The sequence below is a fragment of the Phasianus colchicus genome, chromosome 1 (assembly GCF_987193195.1).
Source record: "Phasianus colchicus chromosome 1, bPhaCol1.hap1.1, whole genome shotgun sequence".
Classification (NCBI taxonomy): Eukaryota; Metazoa; Chordata; class Aves; order Galliformes; family Phasianidae; genus Phasianus; species Phasianus colchicus.
The window spans coordinates 69,864,526-69,888,537 of NC_143436.1; the positions used below are offsets into that span (position 1 = coordinate 69,864,526).

Sequence of the window (24,012 nt, forward strand, 5' to 3'; positions counted from 1 at the left end):
CATCTCTGACTTTTTGATTTTATTCCACCAGAATTCCCTAACTGGAATAGCAGATATGGTATAGCTGTATATGATACATTTGCTTCTGTATATTCTAACAAAATATAACGTGAGGGTAAAAAGACTGAATGAGTTGGAAATAGGTATGCCTCACATAGCAGAGAGGTGTTCTCTGCTTTCCTCTTCTAACTCATAAGTTGTAAGTCTCACCAAACTTGGTCAGATTGTTTCTTTTTCTCAGTTCCGAATACTGAGATTGGGTTCTTAACAATGCAACCTCACCCCTCACAGCATCTGATTTCATTTAGTATAATTAAGCCCAGAAAGTTACCACATTTGTCCTGACAATAGTCAGACTTGAACATACATTTACAGCTGTTGTTGGGAGGATTCTTATCTTGCTTTGCATTAGCAGACTGAAACGTATCTCCAAAATGTGTTAATTAAATTTGCTGGAATTATATAACTTGCAGAAAAAAAAAAAGTTATAATTAAAAAAGTGCATTTAAAATGTATTTATGTATCTGAAATAAATCTTTTTCCCGTGTACCATGTAATCATATTTAAACAGAGAAACAGGATAGCACCATTCCTTTGAATGTGTTGATGCCTTTGATTTATTTGTAAGTATTTGTTTTAGAGTTACTGCCACAGTTCGGTCTCTCTTGCTTAATCTCTTTAAGTTAACCCAACAAATACTGAGAATGTTGTGATGTGAACATCAAGAATTTTTACACCTCCCATTAGCGTTAGATTTGTTTTAATAAATCCCTTCCATCAGACAGATCTATAAGACTGTGTAATCTTTTGCAAAGGTAAAAATTAGTATTAGAATTGCAGAGTAGACACTGGAAGTTCATAAGTACTTTATAACCTTGTTATGATGCATTTCCTGCAGGGTTGATCCAGTGCCTCATGATGCTCCCAAACCTCCAGGGTATACTCGATTTGTCTGCATTTCTGATACTCACTCGAGAACTGATCCCATCCAAATGCCATATGGAGATGTGTTAATACATGCTGGTGATTTCACTGAGCTGGGACTTCCTAGTGAAGTAAAAAAATTCAACGAGTGGCTAGGTAGGTATTGAAATCTGTGTGGATTTGAAAGTAAATTTGTTTACTGTATGTATTTGCCCCTTCTGCCTCCCAGTAAAAACCACCACGCAGTCAGGAATGATGAATATTAATTTGTCTTAAATTTGAATGGCAATGAGCAGGAATCAGATATTTATTTTTCTTTTTTTTTTTTTACAAGTTTTTTTTTTTTTTTTTTTTGCATTTTTCCAACAGAGCAAATAAGATTTGTGAGACTATTCATCTGTTCTGCCTTCACACTCTCAAGTGTACATTAAGCAACTTCGTGGTGTTAGCAACAATTTCAGTCAGTAGGCCTTTAATGATTTACATAAAACCTCCTACATACATTGTTATGGCTTTGCTTCCCTGCAAAAAAAAAAAAAGTTGTTGTGACTGAAAACATTTGTCTGTTTAACCCCGGAGGCTTATAGTTTTTTTATCTGGGGCTCAGCTGCACCGCAGCGATGAATTCCAAATAAAGCGAAACGTGTGCCCGTGGTTGCTGTCTTGGATGTAGCAGACCAGATGTAGATGCCTTCTGTAGGCAACTGTTGGCATTGGTAACTGAAATTCTGTTCCACTGGGCAAGAGAGTGGTGATTTACATGCGCTTCTGCAGTGTTTTGTATATTCTAAAAAAAAAAAATGTCAGTGAAAACTGGAAAGCATTATACTGTATCCAGACAAAAAACCCAGTCGGTATTGTTCAGGCTGCAGCGTAGATACCTTAATTTAGAATAAAAACAAATTCTTGCTTCTGATACTTCATTATCCAAAAGAAGAGTCAGAGGACTTGGGAAGTGGAAGGACAGAGTTTAATGGGTTTTAGTTTTTAGAGTGATTATCTTTCCTTTAGTTTATCTTTTGTGCGTTGTCCTTTTTTTTGTTCTTGCTGCATGCTACAGCATTCCTCACTAAGAAGGCACAAAGCTGACAAACACACGTAGGCTGAAAAGGAATATAAAAAAAGGCAGGGCTACCCAATTTCAACAATTATTTACCAGCAAAAAAAAACCATCAATTAAGGCTGATAAATATTTATTTCAGCTTGGAAACCCCATAACATGCCCAGCATGAAGAAACTGCATTGTTCTGTGGTCACTCAGTTAGGAGCAGCCTGTGGAAGTATCATACTCTGCTATAGTGCCCTCTGCTCTTCTCTGTCCCCAAATGGCACGGGTCTGTTGTGCAACCAAAAGCAAATTTGAATCTTATTTTGTAGATCTCTACCATATAGTGTAACAATGCACTGAAAACAACATATGAAGATGATACTACCATATGGTTAACCATTCTAAATAATACTTATTTTATTTGTTTGCTAGTGTGGGAAGAAAAATGCCTTGGGACATCACTAGTGAGCAAAGATAGGGCTATGCACATTGCTTGCTGCGCAGTTTTTGTGTCCTTAGTTCTCCATCTGCCTCTCTGCTGGTCACAGCTGTACAGTGTTCTGAAGAAGTCCTTAAGCTGAAATCCTCTCAGTTTGGTTGGGATATTTCCCAAGGCATTTCTGTGATGGTCCCTTCATCATTTTTGTTCCAAAGGAAGGCCTAATTTTCTGACTTCCAAAGTCTAATTTCATGGTAGTGTATGGTTTGGGAAAAGGTGATCTTTGCATTTTGAGGTGTATTGTTGCCAGAGCCTCTCTGGGACTGTCACAGAGTTAACTAGGTCAATCTATGCCTGTGACAGGAGGGCAGTAGGGTCCTGGGCCCCCACCCACCTCCACAAAATGGGAAGGAAAAGGGAAAAGGGATAGGGAGATGGGAGTTGGGCTCAAGGAAGGAAAAACATAGTGGCAACGATCTATGGAGGAAAACTTATTTTACTAACTATGATATCAGAACGAAAGATAACACAATATAATACAATCTAATTGAAAGTGAGACAAATAAATCAAATAAAATAGAAGAGAGAGAGAGTTCCTGAGACCGAGTCGAACCTGAAAAGCTTGGTATGACAAGGCAGTAAGAGACTGCCCACCCAGGAAGGGCCAGATCCCATGACTTCCACAACGTACAGGTACAGGTACCTGGAATTGGAGCATTAACACTTTAATTCCCAGTGCACTACATGATGTTATGATGTGGGATATTGAAAACCAAAAATCACAAAAGCATGACAGGGACATGCATATTTAACAAGTAAAGCAAATACATATATTTATTTTTTGTTTTATTGACAATTTGAAAAAAAGAAAGAAAATTTAGCTTATTTTTCGAATTAATTCTAAAATACCCAGTAGAATAATAGCTTGGAGTCAGTATGCAGGTTTCATTTGACTAGCATTAAAGGCTTTGTTTCAGTTAAAAGGTGTAAATTTTTATAATTATACTCAATCTGATTTCAAAATGAAAGCATTAGCTTTTATTTTGAAAGGTTATTTTGTTTTAAATGAACAACTTATGAATTAATAATGCACTGAATGTTTACAAAATCTGTAGTAAATGATAAAATGGTTAAAAGCATTCTCTTTGAGAGGAAGATTTTTCCAGACTTTTTGCTGGTTGCCCGTGTTGTTGGGAAAGGTGCTAGTCCATGATAGTTTAGATTTTTCTAGATGGTTTTGCAGCTATAATGCCCACAGCCTTATCTTTCTTCCTCGTCTGAACATTTCACTGGTGTCCTGAGAAAGTAATTGATGCATTGACCAGGGCTTTTACTTCCAGCCTCATTCTTAACTGTTACCACCAAATTTCCTTGTCTGTTGCTTCTTCCCATACCAGAGGACTGGCTTTCCCATTTGATTATTTTGTTTTGTTTCAGTAATGTGTCTTCTGCCATCAGTAGACTATAACCTATTTATTAATGCCTTGAAATTAAGAGTATTTGTTTGTTACGCCTTCCCTCAGCTTCCTCCAGGCAGTAGGTACACACCCTACTTCTGCTGTTATGTGAGCATTTATTCCTCCCTTATGGCATTCAGTTCTGTCACACCCCCTTGGGTCTCTGCCACTCTGGTCTGTCAGCCTGTTTCGTCTTATCAGGAGGCCCTTAAGCAAGTTCAGATTTTATCTTTCTGCTCTACATAAAATTTCTGTGCCTTTTTGATGCAAAATATATTTTACATTAACATTATTAACTTCCGTGGAGCTTATGCTTCTATCAAGCACATGCTCAAGTGTTGTGCTGATAGAGGCACATTGGCTTGCTGAGTCATACCATAAAATATGTTCTCTCTTTTTTAGGCTAACTGTAAGTGGGCACACAGGAAGGCCAGATGATATATCTCTGCAGCCCATCGTTGCCTTTGTCTGCCCCTCAGTCCCCTACTTTAAACTTTTAATCCTCTCGCTCCTGTAGCCCTTTTCTGCATTTCATTTCAGTTCCTCTTGGTAATCAGTTGTTTACTTTCCCTGATTTTGTTTTTCTTTTCTGAAGACTCCTCCATTTTTCTCAGGAAGGAATTTGAGGTTTTACCAATAATAGGTTTGATGCTGAGCTCCAAAGGAGAGAAAAAAGGCTGGTGATAGCTGGGTGTGCATATTTTCTCAGCTTTCTCTGATAGGCAGTCCAAGGACTTCCTGCACCACACCATTAAATACACACATAGTGTATTTAATAGACATATATAATATGTGACCGTGTGAAGAACTTTGCATATTTTGAACTTACCATTGACTAGTTTCATTTGGTATTTCCTAATACTAGAAGAGGCAAGTGAACAATTCTATTCTTTTTTCTGCTCCAGAATTTATAGGCTCTTCCCATATTTATCCTTTCAATATTTTTCAGGCTGAAAGCTGTTTAGAAGTCCTTAAATGCCTTTGATCATCTTTGTCTTTCTTTGTACCTCTGTTTGTTCCTTATTATTTTAAAAGGTGGAGAGACTGGAATTGCACATGCTCTGAACACACCACAGATTTATACCCCAGCATAATGAAATTTCCTATTTTGTTCTCCTTTTCTTTCTAATATTGTGGATTATTGTTTTTATTTTTGTTGATGACTGAACAATGAGATTTCATAAAATTGCCTACTCTATAAACTATTTCCCGAGCAGCAACATCTAGTTCAGAATCCATCACTTACGTATGGTTGGGATACTTTTTCCAGCAGTTACATTATTCTGCATAAATTTCTGTTCTGTTTCATCTTTCCTATTATTGCCCAATTGTGCAGTACTGTGATGTACTTTCAGATTTCCATTTTGCTACTCTTATTCAGGGTAGCTTAGAAAAAGAAGGGGAAAGGCTATGAATAGCAAAGTTTATAGAGTTTGCCAGTGGTGCTAATGAGGTCATTTCCCTCCCCTCTCTTTTGCTGAACTGACCTTTCTCCTATTTTTATGATTCTCCTTTCCCTTTTGCTACGTAGTTTCTTTTCTGACTGTATTTTTCTTCCAAATTTGTAAATCCAGGTATTGTGAATCGGAATAAAAAAAGGAAGAACAGAGCATGTATTACAGTAGGTGCAGTTGGGAGGCCATGAAGGCAACAAAACTTTGTAGTGACATTTTAAGGACGGATTGTGTGAGAGCTTTGGACACACACTGGTTTTTCAGTATGTCCAGGGGATTTTAGTAGCATCACTTTAAACAGCTGAAAATAATTCAGGGGAATTGTTATAAATACAGATTAGTATGTAATCATGGCTAGATAAGGTGGATTATGTTGTAAAGTGTGTCATGCTTCGTATGCACTGCAGCTATCCTTGTAGTCAGATATTTCATTATTTTTGTTACTTAATCTCAACCTGCATATAAATCAAATGTGCTGTGGGATGAACACAAAGACAAGCTTTCCTGCACTCATCAGATAATGAGTCTAAAACCATCTCTATTTCGTTCATCCCATATTGTTGGCACTGGAAATTGCCTGCTTGGTTCAGTTGCTCTTGCAATTCACTTTGCTAGAGTCTGTAATATCATTTCCAAATTTTGTATGCTCCAGGACCCTCTGTCACTTTGAGCTTGTGAGCAACTTTCCTGGAAATGTAACTGAATAGCCAATCTGCGGTATACGCTGCAAGCATACTCTCATATTCTCTTTGAGAACTGTCTTCTGTATGTGGATTGAAAAGCTTACTTAAACTAACACATTTTACACTACTCATTGTTTCAGCGTGTTTGCTTGGGATTTTCCAATGTCAAAAACAATCTTCTTATTTGAAATTCAAATTTAAGCTAAACTTGAAATAAAAAAAAAAAAGGAGAAGGTGGCTTTACATTGTAGTGGAAAACAGTAATTAGCTCTTCAGACTATTTTCCTGACAATATAAATCTTACTTGTGTATCATACACACAGACCCACAAAAATTGATTAAATCATTTGACATGCACTTCAGAAACGGACCTGGACGGACTCAGTTCAAAAGATATCATTTTTCTTTTAGACCAAAAAAAAAAATGTTGTAGAGTGAAAATGTCTGCCCAGATTTAGTAACTAGCAATAGTAGAATTACCTGTTTCTGATATTGCACTGAAGAACAAAGTCAGTTAATTTTGGTCAATAAACATCATCCCTCTTTTTAAATTCTTAGTAAAAGATCTTCAAAAAAGCTTAAAACACGAGGCTTAATTTCACTTTCGCTCTTGTGTTAAATCTTGTGAAATGGTGGTAATTATTTATCTTCCTCTCTTAACAGGTATTTTATATTTTTAGGTTCAATAATACTCACATTTTAAACAGATTAAAATTGTGTTGAAGAAGAAAGAAAATCAGCTTCAGAGCAGGAAAAGAAATTGGAATTTATAAATTGTAGTCATGCCATTTTGACCATCGGTAATTACACTATTTTTATGTTAATGTAGAAACCCCTTGAAAGAAGTATTTAAGCACAAATTATCTATTTACAAAAGAATGGCTTTGGAAATGCAATGAAAAACATTGAGCTGTGTAGGGATTTAGAACAGATGTCATTTTTAAAAGACTGGGCATACTAAAAAAATTGCATTTCTTAAACATATAGTGTCTCAGATGCGTTTGTACATCTAAGGTTCAGACAGTGTGGCACAGAAAAGTGTACTGCAACACTCTCTTTCAGGATTTCTCCAGTTCTGGGGGTTTCATATATCCTGAAGACTTCTGAACATTAGACTGGGAACTAGGAGTCTCAAGGAATATTTAAGCTACACTCCTTTATTGGGAAGATGTGGCAGGGCAGCTCTTTTCCAGATCTGCTCCTCATGCTAGTGATGAGAAGCTGTAGGAGCCCTAGGAATGGTAGATGCTGAAGGAGTTTTCCTTCATTCCCTCTTTCCAAACACACAAATGCTTTGGGGTTTATTTTGCACTTTGTGCTTAGATTAAGTGTGCTGCTTTTCACTGATGGAGTGGAAAGCAGTCAACCTTCAAGATTCTGAGCCCTGCAGATGGCTCATGTAAAAATGTCCCATGATTTTCATAAATAGTGAAATGTCTGACTCCCAGTTTAAGTAAGTGAGTAAAATTAGTCAGTGTTATTCTGGACTAGCAGACCAGCATCCCTTCAGGAGGGCAGTGAGTCCCAGAAGTACATAGAGCAACCAGGGAAGTGAAAAATCTGGAATATATTTCTTCAAACCCTGATTGCCTCTGACTGAGATATTTGAAGGAGCCTGAGGAAGGCGGGCAACCAAATTTGACTTAGTCCTCTTTCAGATTTGACAGCCTCTTCATCGTTCCCCCTTGTAAAATTGTGAGAATGATGCTTGATCCACCTACTACATGAATGTGTTGGAGGATTAATTATTCTCAGTTCAGCACTTGGAACACCTATTGCAAAGCAGTGTGCACAAACGTTAAATGTTGTTATTAGTGCTGTGCACCTCATCCAGTGACGCAGCACGCAGCTCCTCGTAGTCTTCCCTTGCAGAAAGTGACAGCTGGGAAATAGCAAAAGCACCTCTGTGGGATCTGAAGATCTGAGCAGGAATCTGTATCAGTGCGCAGAGACATCTATGCAGGAAGTTTAAAGTATTTTTATGGTTATTTTTCAACGTAGTTCTCTATCTCCTTCGCATTTGGTGTCCCCAGATACATTTTGTATACCAAAACTACAATATTCTAAAAGGCTTAAAACCTCAGAAAGGTATATAGTTTAAACTAAAACTTTTCCAGGAGATAGGAAAAAAAAAAAAACCCAAAACAATTTATGAAAATGAATGCCGTGATTTGTATAGTTGTGAATTAGGGTCCATCAATCACCATACAGTAAGGGAGCATATCAAGGAAAGGTTCAGCTTAAGAAAACCTTGCAGTTGTACAATTTTCTCTGCATCTGTTACTGACCACTAGTGGACAGAAGGTACAGAGCGACAATGTTTTGACCTGACTCCACTACAGCTGCTCTCAGCACCTAGTTTACAGCATGCATGGGTTTGGTTCTATATAATTACTAGGCTAAAACAAAACCACATTTCCTTTAGAAGTAATTTGGGCCAATTATTATTATGTGTGTGTGTATAAAACACAATTTATCAAAGAACATAAGTTGGAGAATTATCCAATTTAATTTTTTTTTTTTTAATTTTTTAGTTCTATTGCCTTTATCTACTATTTAAAGAAATCCTGGTTTGCAAATGTGAACATTATTCTATGTGTTTGTTGTTTTAATGCTTGATATAATTACTGGCTTTTACAATGCAAGAATGTCTTGATCTAGCAGGTTACAGATGACTTAGGAAGGAGTGTTCATTTACAATGTTATTCCAGATTACACACCATACAATAAGTATGTTAATGTGAATTTCCCAGACATCAGCCCCAGTGTTTAAACACAGAACTGTCAAAGAGATGCTAAAAAAGCAATCTGAGACAGTTATGCAGTCTTTTTACTATATCACTCACTGCTGTATTCTAAAAGGTTGAAATGAGAGGGAGAAAGCATTAAGTGGGCACTTACATGATTGTCACTGCTTTTAATGAATACTAAAAATTCTGCTCAGTACAATACTGGGAGAGAAGCAAAACACATCTGCTCTTCAAGTTTGCTTTTTATCTCATGAAGTTGTGAGTTGGTAACAATTGTAAGCAACAAAGGAAGTCACATTGGTAAAGATGCCTAACCTCTTAGTGCAAGAGGAGCCAGTATAAACATCCTGCGTTTGCTTTTGACGTATTTGCAGTGTTTATCTAATATAAGAAGAGGAAGGCTTGCTGATAGAATGGAATGAACCTCTAAGTACACAAAATTCTACTTCGAATGAACTCAGATGCGGAGAAATGGCAAACAAAGGCACATTGTTCAGTGCTTTGCATTACGCAGTTTGTAGTTCAAGTGACAGTCCCCCAGCATTTCAAATTATTTGGTAAAAATTATGTTCGCCATAAAAAGGACCTGCTGTAGTTTACAAGTTAAGAATTGCTGTAATAATTTTGTAATTGGTGCATAAAACCACAAAAAATTAGATGTTCAGTTGATTTTCTTAATTAGTAATCTGCAGTAATGAAAGGAATAAACAAAGATGTTACTAGCTAAACAAATGTATATGTACATTCTCATTCACATTATATTACCAGAGCTATTATCAAATTCTTGTGTTTAGCAAACAAAGGCTAAGAAACTTTCTGAGGAGGGCTTGCTGCAACTGACAAAATCCCCACGTATCTAGTTAAGAAGCCACCAAGGTGAAAATGTCTTTTGGCTACATGTAAGTTAAGTATGATATCCCAGGCTTTTCAATAGTTAAAAAATCTCAAAGAATCATATCATAAATGAGGGCTGCTGCAAAAGTAGTGCTTGCTATTTTATTAAGTTGGCCCACCATGTCAGGGGCAGATGGTGGTGGTGTGGCAGTAGAAGTTGAACCTTTCTACCTATATTTCATTGCATTTTGTTGTCACGTGACAAATGGGAGCAGAGAGACAGTCTGACAGAATGAAGTCTGACATGGAAGTGCACATGAAGCAAAGGGGTGTCACTGAATTTCTCTGTGCAGAAAAATGGTGCCCAGTGATATTCATCAGCACTTCCTGAATGTTTCTGGAGACCAAGCAGTGGCTGTGAGCACAGTGGGGCAGTGGGTGGTGCATTTCAGCAGATAACAGTGGTAGCCACTGTTGAAAATAGTGCTTTGTAGTTGAGATTTTTCTCTATCAAGTTGTGTTATTGTGCTCTTTGTATTTGATGTAGTTTCCATGGAAATAAATAGTAGGCACTGCTTTCAGAGTGACATGTATGTTAGTCAGGAGATTTGGGACAGATAATTTTGTGTGATGAGTTGCTCTGGGAGTAGAACCACTGCTGCCTGGCTTCTTAGATTTTGTCTTGCAGACCTTCTGCGGGATCTTAGGCATCTCATAAGAGCTGTCATCCTTCTGAAGCCTCTCTTTCAGATTATACATGAGTCTTATTAGGCACTTACTTCCGGGAAACTCAAAGGAATGTAATTATTCTTGAGCCCTCTACTCCTCTGCCTATTGTAGTAAATGACTTTTAAATCTGTTGGGCACTTTCAGAGGGATACTGAGAAACAGAGGTACAGAATTGTAAGGTGCAATGGTTTTGTATTTGTAAAAGTTAGAAAAATATACCCTTTTCTGAAACTGCTATATCAATTACAAGAAAATGTGACTGGCATTTTTCTGCATACAAAGGAAAATTGTAAAAACAAAAAGGAGAGGGAAAAATGAGGCAGAAAAGATGAAGAATCATGTAGCAGAGGAGGGAAAGGAAAGAAAAATAATCTGTTAACCCATGTTAAGATAGAGGCTGAAAGAGTGGATCATAGCTTGGAGCCTCATTCCAAATTGGCAGAAAGCAAATACAGGATGTGCCCTGAAAGAGAAAGCCCTGAAACCCAGGACTGATTTGGAGCCACTGTGTTTCTGACAGAATTTTGATGTCTAAGCATTTCTGTTGATTCCAAATCCAAATAGGTTGAAATGGCTAAAGATTGATTATGGAGAAAAATGCTCTTTTATTTCTCACAAGTTAGGCAGTCCAGGAGAGGGAAAAATTATTTTGAAGAAAAAAAAAAAAAGTGAAATTTTGCTTAGAAGTGTAATTTTTATTCACCCCAAAATATTTTTAAATGACATTTTGTTTCATTTTGTTTCCTTGGTAATGTCAGAACCATAAAATGAATTTCCAAATATATCCCATTCCATCCAAGTGGTATTTTAATGATTTTAATCCAGAAAACTATTTAGGCAAAATTCTCCTACCGGTCTAGTTGTATTTCCTCTCCAGGCTATGGAGCTATTTTAGCAGAAGCTTTTCAGCTGTGAAGACCTTGGTAATCCCAGGTCTTTGGCAGAATCACTTGTCTTGATTTGACTAATCAAAATAAGAAATCATGAAAAAAAAATATATTTTCCCCAAATTCATAAGTTTTTTTTGTTTGATTGGTTGGTTGGTTTTGCTTTTTTTTTGGAAAAAACATCTTTGACTCCCCTAGCATATGTTCTTGCATGTGTTTTTTGGCACTCCTGAAGAGCAGATCTATTTCTTACATGCTTGCTGACTTATTTCACAGGGGAATGAATTTTGTCCTGGATATGTGTGCAGAACTCTTGTAACAGCCATAGGTTTTCTTTAAAACCTTTGAATGCATAGAGTTCTTATATTAAAATGAAATTTGCTACCTGCCCACCAGCAAAGCCATATGCTAGCATCAAATGTTAATTGGCTATCAGTTGAGTATTTAGTCCTTCTCATCTGCTAAATGGATAATGCGAGAAACTTATACAGAAGTTAATGGAATATACTTTCTAGTCCTTGTTAAATTGCTTGTTTACCATAGATTTGTTTCATTAGAATCACAACATGGAATGAGTATCTAATTTCTTACAGCATTGCAGGCTCTTTAAAATTCTCATTCGTTTTCCAGTGTAGACTTAGAGACACACAGGATGGAAGAGACCTCAGATCATCCTGCACAACAACCCTTGTTCTTTGGAAAGGGTCCCATGGCAATCAAAGTGGGAGCTCTGCTTTCAGCTTCTGCCATACTCAGAGTGATGATGGCATGCACTAATCCCACCTGAGCTGCTAGTCCCCTCACTGGAAGGATTGAGGAGGTGCCACTGGGGCCCCATCTCCTTCACCATTACCCCAGAGCTCTTGGTCAGCCCTGTATGCATTCAAAGCCACTCTGATCGTATCACTGGTAGCTATGTGGCAGAGTGGTAGGAACTTGCTATTTAGTGTACTACTGTTTTTGACATAAAAGGGAAAAACAAAAGAAAAAATAGCAAATCAAAATGCTAGCCACTGCCTTAAGTAAGGCTTATTTTCATGGAATCTGTAAAAGGAAAATGAAGGCTGCATTGGCTAGTTTGTAGCTACTACTGTCTTAGGTAGGAATCATTCTTGCCAAGCCATGAAAGCTTTCATGACTGTGAATTCAACATTCTTAGCTCAGTTTGTTCAACAAAGGACAGAAAATTTGCCTGAAGTTATATATACCCAGCTTGCCATTAGTACCCACAAGAAGGTACAGGATCATGTGATCTACCTGGAGGAATCTGAATTCAAGAGCTGGTGACACAAAAAATAATAGATGAAAAAGTGGTTGTTCTCAAACTATGGGCATGTATAAAAATTCCAGGTTACTGTGCTGTGTACTCTTGGAGAGGTCTTGGTCCAGCTGTAGTCCAAGCCAGAGCTATAGAGTGTGCCACAATCTGTGCCTAGCATTGGAAAACCATGTGTTTGTGTTGGAAGGATGTACTGGAATAAAAAAATACAAAACTATTTAAATAGCAAAATATAACGAGAAAAAGTATTATGCTGTAGATCAGGAGAAGGAAAGAAAGTTGCTGTTCTAACGTAGTTTTCAGGTAAATATCAGACATTTATAAGACTGAGTGGATCTTCAGGCCATAGAAGGAACTCAGAACATTAAAAACTTTTCAGGATTGTATTCACACACGACATTGGATTGTGTTTCTTCTACAGTAAGATGGTAGTGTTGCCTTTGAGGTTAATGGTAGGAGGATTGTGCCTTTAATGCACCTATGTGTAGTATTCAGTGTTGACTTCTGCATGTGGACTGTGTGCATTGGTAAATATTCATCATACTATAAGCAGGAAAGGCAGGAAATGTATATAATAGTACTGTGATCTGAGAGCTGAGGGTCTCACATGTCTTATATATGTAGTTCATGACAGCAGTGCCCAGCCAAGAGCAAGGTTTCAAAAATTCCCTTCTAAGGTTAAGTTTGTACTATAAGAGTGTTTGATGTAAAAAGTGAAGCATGTTTGTAAGTCTTCTAAGGACAAAACTGAAACAAAATACTGTTAAATTTATGTGCAAGCAGCAAGAATTACCTCAGTGTGTTAGACAGAGGGTAGAGAGAGCTAGTGGAGACAAAGGAGAGAAATTGGTTTAGCAAGTTGCTGCCTGGTATGGAATGAAAGAAAGAAAAAAAAAAAACCTGAGCTGCAAACTCATCAAAAACAGAATTGTTAATTGAAAAGCTGACAGACCTGTAACTACAGCAGTGTTGCTGGCCGCCACTATAATAAATGTAACTGTACATTTAGAGTAATTTGCTAATTTGCCTATGTAACACCCACAGACAGCAACATGACATAAATACATTAGTGGAAGCAACAACTATAACCAGCTCATACAGGTTCTTGGCTGCTAGATGGATGGATCAGATGAGCTGGAAAAGATTTACAAAACAGAATAGAAATGGAATTGTTAACAATGTTGTGGCATGCAGGATTTCTTTTTTTTTTTTTTTCTTCTCCTTGTTTTCCTCAGAATGCTTTAAGTCCTGTAGATGTCCTTACATATTGCAGCACGTAAAAAATGTTTAAAACTTGCTTGTATATGTGTGCACACAAAGAAAATTTGTGGAAATGGAGTATACACCTGCAAAATATGAAGCATGAAGCATTTCAGAAACAAAAATTGCAGTATTTACATTTCAAGAAGTCTTTCACATGAATAATTGAGTCTGTGTGTAATAATTAATACCCAAACAGAGTTTCCCTTAATACATTTTCTAAAAGCATATATGTATTGGGTCCACAAGCGGGATGGTAAGATCAATTTTCCTAACACAGATGTCAGAAATGTCTGAAATCTATACGAAGGAGTCATGCAGGTATTTTCATTCAGAAGACACCGAGTTCAGCCATTTATATACTTCTCTGGGCTAGGGCTTTCCATTCTCTCCTCTTTCTGGAACTCTGAATCCCACTGTTGGATTTTGTCTTTCATCCTACTGATGCCAACTCCTACCACATGTATGGACTGGTGACATAAATTCTCTAAATGTCCTGTCTCTGGGTTAGGCTAAGGATCACCACTAAAGGTGAATATATATAGAAACAATATGTTTTGAAAATTAAAAATGATAAGATTGCTACTACCCCTGTAGGTTTTCTCTCAGATGCATATAAAGCACTCAGCAGAAGCCTTCTAGGACAGGTGATCCCTGCTTTATGGGCAGAGTCCAGCTGATAACCAAAGTGGAGTCAGGTGGAAGGGTTCTCTTGCAGTATTGCTTTCAGGAGAAAACACGTGTGTGGGGATACATACTCTTGCCTTCAGCAGGAGGTTGCTGTTAGTTTTTTCACTAACTGTGAGTTGTAAAATATTCTTAAACATGAGTCACTTTAAATTATAGACCATGGATCCAAGGAAGTCAGTGAGAAAATAGAGCTGTGAAAAGCTAGGAATTTCTGGGGGATGTGGAGTTCTGACAGCAGAGCTCAAGGCCTGTCTTGTTTGAAGTCTTGATCTTCAAATCGGGGCAGGGAGGGCAGCAGATCCATGGGTGACCCAAGCCTTTAGTCAGTGAGACTTTGTCAGTGCAGGCTGGCAATGACCGCAGGGCTAGGGAATGAGAACTGGGATAATTTATCGAGCATTGTGGCTGGTTTCCTTTGAACCCTAATTTCTGTCACTGAGTTGTCATGGCTGTCACAGTAAGTGATACTTGCGACGCAAATGGCAATTAAAGGGAAGTAAATACTAGAGCAGAAGTCTGCAGACTGTTATTTAAGGATGATGAGTTGAAAGTAGTTTCAACACAATAATGCTAAGCAAGCTAAATCGTACTGTGCCCTGAAGAAGACAGCAATGTCATTTACCCGAAATCACCAGGAATTGTAGTAACACTGAGTAGGAATGTGCTCAATTGTTTTGACTATGTGAGCCTATTATAGGAATCGATAATAGTTTGTGAGTCTGCCTATTTTCTTTGATCGGATTTTCCATAAAACAAGTAATTTGTTTGTTTTTCACTGTTTTAGGTAGCCTGCCCTATGAATACAAGATTGTGATAGCAGGAAATCATGAATTGACCTTTGACCAGGAATTCATGGCTGACTTAATCAAGCAGGACTTTTACTATTTCCCCTCTGTTTCTAAGCTGAAGCCAGAGAGCTATGAAAATGTACAGTCTCTTCTAACAAACTGCATCTATCTTCAAGACTCTGAAGTGACCGTGAGGGGATTCAGAATATATGGCTCCCCTTGGTAAGCAGGTTTTACAGCATACATTAAAAAATATTGTTGATTGCTATCGCATCAGCCATTTTGTATGCATTCAGCCATATTTGGATTGCTGTGTTAGGAAGAAAAGTAGTACTCAATTTGATAAAGTTTTATATATTGTCTTGTAATGAATCACTCTTGTGACAAAATTATATGCTTGTACAGAACGGGTATTGTTAATAAAAAAATGATGGGGGAAAGATAGAGTACTCCTCTAGACTCTTACCCAGGAGCAGTTCTTTAATATAGTCCTTGCAGGTTTTTTTCTGTCATAAAGTATGTTTTCAACACTTAGTAAGTTTATATAATTACAGGTTAATTTTATTGCCAGGATAGATTCTTTTGACAGTTTCTGTCCTACAGATGATAGTTAAGGTTCATTAGTGTATACAGTAGTCATTTAACGCAGCAAGCTTGTTTCAGTATTTGTTCGGGGTTTTTTTCCCTTTGCGTCCCTCAGAATCCTACTTTCCTTTATACAGTACTAGCTTTCCTCAAGGTACAGCTGAGCTTTAAATTAATTAAAATCAGCAAATTAGCTGCAGCCTCATATTTCATGGATTTTGCAGTACTGTGTGAACGCTTAAAACTCCTTGAAGTATCAGAGATAGATAGGCCATGGCTTCCTGGCCCTCACCTTTAACCTTTCATGTGCTTCTTCTGTGTCACTGATATTACATTATAATGTTATTTCTGCAAGTAAGATTATAAATTAGGTCTTTTATGAGCGTTCCATACACATTTAAAATAAGTTAAAATTTATTTTAAAAGACATGTTTTTAAGAAAATATATTATTCTTCCTTTGAAAATCAGGCTGGAACATAGCAAGCAAGTTGTCAAACCTGATGCATATACCCCAATGTGAATTTTCAGTGTGAATAAACTGTGAAATCTTTTGGAATTTTTTTTTTTAATGAAAATTGGCATTTTCCCATTTGGTTACATGAGATAGGCATTAATTTTCTCCAAGCTTATTATTCTACATTCTCCTATATTAAATAGCTTCCCTCTTAACTGCACCCTTCTCTCTCTTCCTTTTAGTCCTCCAAATCTTTCTGTTGCTGATTGTTTTTTTGTGTGTTTTTTCAACCTTCCCACCTGCTGTGTTGAGTTCATCTTCTTGTGTCTCCCCTGTATTCAATCAATATACAATTCATTTTCCAAATTATTAGGGAAGATACTAGATGGTATAATTCCCAATATTAACTTCTGAGAAATGCCACTTGGCATCTCTTCCCATTTTGATGTTCAACTGTAAATACTGTAATTATGCTCTGTTTACAATATGTCTGGCAACTTCATATCTTCATTGCAGTATTCATAACCAGGCACCATATTTCTAGTGTCAGTAATAATTTTCCAGGCAGTAAAGTACCAAAGTCTCATTAAAGTCTTGATAAATTAAATTAAAGCAAAATACTATCTATAAAGTAGCACTAAGTATAGGCAAAAAGAAACCATTTGAACTTTCTGGGTTTGATTAGGTCTGTAAAAATCTGTTAAAAAAACCTTTTTCCACCCACCAAGCCATAAATGTTTCTGTAAAATATGATCTGTTGCTTTCCCTTTGTGCATTTATCCTGTGATTTTGCACAAATTTTCTAGGCTGTCTGGCATGACCCATTGTTCTTGAAAAAGATCACTTCACATTTTTCATGCATTCATTTAGATTTACTGTCATACTTATTTTTCCGATTCTGTAGTGCTTTGGGTTATATCTTAGCTTCTATGGTACATGCTTCACAGTGCTGCTAACTCATTTCCCACCCAGTTATGGTCCCGGAAGGTAAGTGTTGCAGAGTCTTTTGAAGATCTTCACTTACATCGTATGGGAGAGACTCTTTGTGATGAAACCTAGGCTGGGAAGCTTTTTTGACAAAAAGACCTAGTGTCCGCAGCATTGCAAACAGGTATCTTACAGAGACATTAAATTATCCACAGTGTTACAAGGATTGAAGATGCCTCCTAGAATCTGATAAGTGTAGTGGGTATCCACTGACTCCCTTCCTGCTGGCTAATTCTATCAGTGGTTTATGGAGAATGTCTGTGGAACTGGGATGATGCTTAAATCTGCCTTTGCATATCCTGTGTTGTCTGGTTTCCATAGGGTTCACCATCTCTGTTTTCCCCCCTTGATTGACAAGATGTTTTTTCTTTTTGCCATTTTAAGCATTCCTGCACCAGCTCTGTTGAATTAGGCCTGACATTATGCTCCTCTTGTTCCAGCCAAACTGTTCTTTTTTTTGTCTGTTTGTTACTATGCAATGCTGAATGAAGCAATGTCATATCTAGTGAAAACAGCAGCAATAACAATAAGAAGTTGCTCTACATCATTCTATCAGAAGGATGCGTAGAAGAAAACTTGGTAGAAGTAACCAAATTCCGTCAGCAAGGCCAGAAAACTTAGGAAGAGAAAAAGCTGTTGTGTGTGGGTTAAACTGCCTGTCTGCTAAATTGAAGGCTGAGTACAAGTCTGTGCCTAATGAGCACTACTGTTCTTCAGCATTTCTTTTTGTTTCTATACCTCATTTGCCCAGAAAAGAAAGGTGTTTTCATAGTCTCTCTGGGAAATTAATGTTTCTTTATACATCACAATAATGATAAAAACTAAAAGGTACAGAACACTGGTGAACTTTTTGTGGTGAATCTTTTATTGCCTTTACATGAAGCCAGTTCTTTATAAAAAGCTTACAAATCCAGTAAAGACTTCAAAATTTAGAGTTCTTGAACCACTCAGAGCTCAATAAGAAAGCTAAGTTTCATGCAGTTGCCTGCTCAGTATCCTAAAATGTTTTCTTTTCCAGCCTTGAAAATATGCATATAGCTTTCTTAGTGGATTTGTTTAATTGGAGAACTCCCAATTAGAGTTTCTGTTTGTTGTACATGCATAACTCTAATTAGAAGGTGAGCTATGTAAAACCTGGGGCCCCAGATCCTGCCTTTCTGTTTCTGATTACAGCCCTGACCCTCAGTCTTAATTTACCCTGTGTAAAAATAAATGCAAGCTACAGATATCCCTCCTTTATGAAAAAGGCTGGTCATTGTTTGTAAAGTACTTTGAGAACCCTGGAATAAGGTCTGAGTGAATGCCAGTCGGCATTAACTGAGTGTGTTTACCTGTAGCCATCTGTGTTTTTATATGTGACCTATAGAGAATTAGATTATATTTTTGGTTAAGATGTTTTAGTTGCGGAGTAAACCATGAAAGCTTGATTGGTTTGTATAACGTGCAATTCTCTAAGGCCTTTTAAGTAGGTACCATTTGTATGTGGTTAAATATTTTCAATAGCACTTGGATATTTTGACCTCTACTATTATCTGAAACTCAGTGGTTATTTTTAATTGCAGAGAAGAAATGGGACACTGTCTTGTCTCAGAAACCAATGCTATAACTCTCCTGGGCTTCAGGGGCAAGATTTCAGCGCCAGATTGAACCTCTACTCAATAACAAAAATGTAACTGCCTTAAGCATTAATTACAGTGGTAGTATAATCAGGCAGGAAGCAGCCATTTTGATGCCAATACAAAAGCTTTTGTTTGAAAATATTTGCAACACAAGAGAGTCTAGGACCGGGGGACTATCAGTAAATACAATGAGGGAGAGGAGCATAAAGACATGCATGCTTCATCAGAAACTTGAGAATACCTGGATTTTAAACATATCCAGAGAATCTTGATTTTTAAGGGTTTTCTGTGTCTATGTTTGGCCAAGGAGGCTGATGCTCTTCACAGTGCACCACACACTATTGGTTCACGTGTCTGGATGAGCAAACCATGAAGCGATTTGCCAGAGAGGTTTAATTTATTTTTTAGCAGTGTGTAAAATCATAATGTATAGATACCTATGCAGCAAGCAGGAACAACAGGGAGATGGCAGAGCACCCATTCTTAGGTGTTTCCAAGGCTTAACACAGCAGTCATGGCTGACCCTATCTAGTGACTGTTTCTGCCCTTCTTGCAGTGGTAGGTTGGGCTGAAAACTTACAGAAATCCCTTCTGAGTAATGTTGCTGTGATTGTAAATCCTGCTGTGGAGCTAGAGTGAGGTATGAGTGTTGATAACTGAAATGAACAGGTATTAAGATGTTCTTAACTCTAGGGAGCTTTTCTCTTGACCTCTAAGAGCCAACAAGAAGTGGACAGTCCAGACAAATGGTTTGCAAGTCAGGAAGCCAAAATAACACGAGAAGTTTGAATTTTTGGCAGAAGTTCTTTTCTTTGTCATCAAACTGGGTGTTATCTGCATGAGGATATCATGCATGGATCCATATTAATTAATGATTAGCGAGCATTATAGGTCTTCAGCTTTCCATTATGGTTCCTTACCTCCATAATGTACAGTAAAATGTACTATTATTGCAAAGGTAAGAGTGTTAGCTGCATCCAGAATTAAGATAAAATCCACCTGTGCCTGTGTACTGCTAACAGTTTTAATTAGTCATACACTGAGTTTGCATGAGATTCATTCAGTGCCCAAGATGTGTTATGCTTGCTGAATGGGCATCTATGTATTCTGTGCTCATTATTTAATTACAGTCATTTATTTTTACATGGTGTTAAGGTGCACGTATGTTTTGTATTGTCATGAGAGCACCTTGCTGAGTTTCATACTTGCAGGTGTGATCCTGAGTGTTGCTACATCTGCTTCTCTGTTGCATGAGGTTCCAGTAATACCAGGCTGAAGCATGGCTGGAGCTTAACAGGCTCTGCTGTACTACGTTGTTTCTGTTGAGCTTTTAACAACCCAGTGAATAAATAACATAGCCCTCTGTTCTACTCTTGCATACCGTAACTAATGAGAAGACTTGAAAATGAATGGATTGACCCCTATATCTGGCAAAGGTTATATTGCTGCTGCCTTAATGTCTAATATTGCATCCCTGTCTCATTTATTGGTAAGGTGTACATTTGCAGACGTTATTTTGTATTTATGCTCTGACCTTGTGGAAAATGGCAGGAATTTCTATTTAAAGGTGGACTATTGTGCATTAATGGCAAGGTAAGAGTATGTCTTTTACTTGATGTAGCAGGAGAAATGTAAGTGGCAGAAGGAAGGCATCTTTTTCCTAGCCACTGAATCTCCATAATGCTTCTAAGCAGCTGTACAGAGCTGTAGGAGAAACTTCTGTCATGCTGTCCTAAAACAGGCATATAAAGTGGCAGGAGAGCATTTTATCTCTTTTTGCGCTGTTTTTCATTTTCCACAATGTGGCAGAGAGAGCAGCAATCAAACCCCTTTTCCCAAACATGACCATTCTGTTATTCTAAGTGACACGTTGTCCTAGATAGCTTTAAAAAGCCCTTTTGGATGAGATTGCCTCCAGACTCATTATCCAGAGAGTGGATTTTTGTTTGGCTTTGATTATCTGGAGGAATCTATTTCTCTGGAGCAGACCCTCGTTTTTCTTTTTGCAAAATTACTTTTTTTTTTTTAATCTTTCTAGTGTCTGTGTATTCATATTTCCTTCTTCATTTTTTTTTGTTATAGCCCATCTGGAACTTCAGAAACTTTTATTTCCATCAGGGAAAATGGAAAAGCAAAGATTAATATCAGCCTAGAAAGACATTTGTGACCATTTGTGTTGAAGTGACAGATGCCCAGGCAGGACTCTTGTTTTCTTTTTATTGCTTTTCTCTAACAGGACGCTGATTAGATACAGTCCTCACGTGTTTACACAGAGGCCAACAGTTCTCATGCAACATTTCTGTTCAGGTAATGAGAACCTAATGAAGATGGTTAGGGGTGTGTGTCGGGGAAGTATTTGTTCTGTTCATTTATTGTTATTACTGAGCATCCTGGGTCAAGGATGGGAGCTCTGCCCATGTAATTTAAGCTGTGTAAGTGTAAGACACATTGACCTGTCAGTTGCAGCAGCCACCACCTCATCCAGAGTAACCTCAACAGAGCCTTATTCTCAATGTCATCACCTCCACTTCGGTGCTAAGGCTGGAAAGCTGTTCTAGCCTCTTGGCCCTTTCTTCAGTGCACTGCAGATGTCTGTACTATTATGGCATGCAGCCAAGTGCCCTTGTTCAAACTGTGTAGTTCGGTGTCATCACTAGCACTTAGCCACAGGTGTGTTATATCCTTTTATTCTTTTCCTTGACTGATTTGGTTTTTTAGTTGCAAAGTAGGAGACTTTGCTGTACTCATTTTCAGACTTTGTTCTCACGTGTGCACATGGGAATGAGCACGCTTTGGACAGGAAAATTGGTGAGCTCCATGCAATTGCAATAATTTCAAAGAGTATGCAAAGGGCAAAAGGAGGGAGGCTGATTTTTGTTTCACATGGAGTCTAGTCCATTCATAGCCTAGTCTCTTTTTCAGTGCCTACCTCCTCCATCTTTTCAAGAGCAGCTATAATAGTCTCTTTCATTCCTCACTGAACTCAGTTTCCATCAGTAAAATAATGTAACAAAGATTTATAGATTCATTTCATGAGAGGGACATGCTTTCATTTTGCCAGTGATGAATCATCTCATGTTTACTTTGCCAGACCTTGTACAAATCTTTACAGTCATTGAGGTGAACATCAATTAAAATGAAGCTGTATTAAAATAAAATACTGACTTCATTTAACATAATGCGCCTCCCAAGTTGGGAGCATGGCTTACTTGTGACAAAGCAGCAGTGATGCAAGATATTATGTTGCACATTTCATCCTCTGTAAAATACACAGAAACCAATCACTGTTTTTCTGCCTCAAAATGACCACTTTGATCTTAGTTCTTTTTTCCCCTTTCATATCTATAAAATAAACTATTCCATATCTTGCTTGTGATGTAAATACACAGGGAAGCGTTACTGGACAATTTTTCTAGGTAAAATATCTGATCCTCATTTGTTCTCTCCTTTCTGCACTTCACTTTGTTAAAAGATAAAAATACAAAGATCTGAAATGCAATTGCTTACATACTGGTTTGTAAAGCAGTAAAATACTATGCAAAAATTCTTGCAGATCTCAGAGTAAGTAGATTTTTGAGCAGGTAGCTTGTTGTCATTTCTAGCTGTGTCAGTGCTAAAGTTTACAGAATGCTGGGTGTGGACGTACTGGCAGAGCACTGGGTTTTGATTGCTCGCAAATTTGTTTTAATAATGGTGGATACTCCCTGATTTTGCAGCTCAGGAGCTATTTGGAGCTCTTTCTTTATCAGTGACGAGGCAGGCAATATAAATGAATAATTTAGGTACACAGACATAGTTTGTGAGGAAGAAGAATGCTGGCTGGGAGTGGGAGTAGTAGGCTCTGCTTGTTGTTTAGAATTGAGGCATCTCAGGTTTCAGAAATTTTGGGGAAGATGTTGGCATCAAAGCCTTCCTAATGTGGCTGTGTGATTATGGTTAGAATGCTGAAGATGTTTTATTTCAGGCGTTCAGTCAAAGGTAGGTAAGATGTGACAGATGGGTAAGAAATGGCAACGTGTTCAGAGGAGAGAAAGCGAAATTGATCATTCTGTTAAAATATATTAATTACAGTCTGTGGCACATAGATGCAGGTTTAATTGTATTTTAATGGAATGCTCGAGTGATATTTTTATTTCCTCTTCTGTACTTATCAGAAATTGTTTTCCATTTTGGAAAGTGCTGCTTCTAAAAACACTTAAAACTGCAATTCACTGTAGTTTAGTTTGCAACATATGGGAGATCGTAAGAATGTTTTTTTTGTTTTTTTTTTTTTCCTGCAAAATGGTTTTGATCTATTAAATTCAGCTGTTCAGGGGAGATGGTGGGGAGAAGTGTAAGATGTTGAACTCTTGAAGTGTAAAAGGTTTTCCAGTGACAGAAAGAAACTGAGACTTAAGAGTGCATTCTGGCTGTTTTATCATCAGAAATAGATCACTGAAGATATATATGCATTTCTTTTACTAAAGGTACTTTGCTAAAATCAGAGCATTTTGTATGGTAAACATGTTCTCTTTACATTACTTGGAAACAAAGGAAATGTGAGTGCCATTCAGTAGGCAAGAGGTATACAGGTGTCATTGTTTATATGAGCAATCACAGAATTGAGGAGAGGTCTTTTTAATGAACACTGCAGTACAAATTAAGTGACAGAAATGAATTAGTGACAATAATTAACACCGCAGAAAAAAAAATGTTTATGAAAAGAAACCGAGATTTCTCAGAGTGAAAGTGAATTTTCTGTAGCATGTTGAAAGAAAATGGTTGTTATTAACTAAATAAACTCTGCTTTAGGTTTTGTGAGTGAATGAGAGTGTAAATCTAGTTACACCTATCATAGTTCATAAAGATTGTCAAAAAGAAACCCAACGTGATGAATTCTAATTGTTATGTGCTCCTAAGAACTTTTACTTTTCCGTTTCCCTTGGGATAGTTTTTTTAAGTGATGGCAGTTTGAAACAGCCCTTTTTTCTTTTCCTGTTAATGAATATTCCAGAAAATGTTTTCTGTCACGATTTCTCCCATTGCCCAAGGCTAAGGGGCCTGGAACAGTTCCATCTTTGATGGTCAAAAGAGAAGAAAAAAGTAAGTCAGACACGGTTCTGTGCTGCTTACTTCATATATTATGGATATGGATCAATCCTCAA

General features: G+C 37.4%; 1 protein-coding gene across 7 annotated transcripts in view; it reads left to right on the top strand.

Annotated features, from left to right (window-relative positions):
- Nucleotides 1-24,012, top strand: part of MPPED1 (metallophosphoesterase domain containing 1) — a 63,564-nt gene that overhangs the window by 18,790 nt on the left and 20,762 nt on the right. For all 7 annotated transcript variants that reach the window (XM_031597214.2, XM_090147003.1, XM_090146997.1 and 4 more), the window contains 2 exons: nucleotides 899-1,080; nucleotides 15,219-15,444. In XM_031597214.2, coding sequence (XP_031453074.1) covers nucleotides 899-1,080; nucleotides 15,219-15,444 — 408 coding nt within the window. The remainder of the gene's footprint in view (nucleotides 1-898; nucleotides 1,081-15,218; nucleotides 15,445-24,012) is intronic.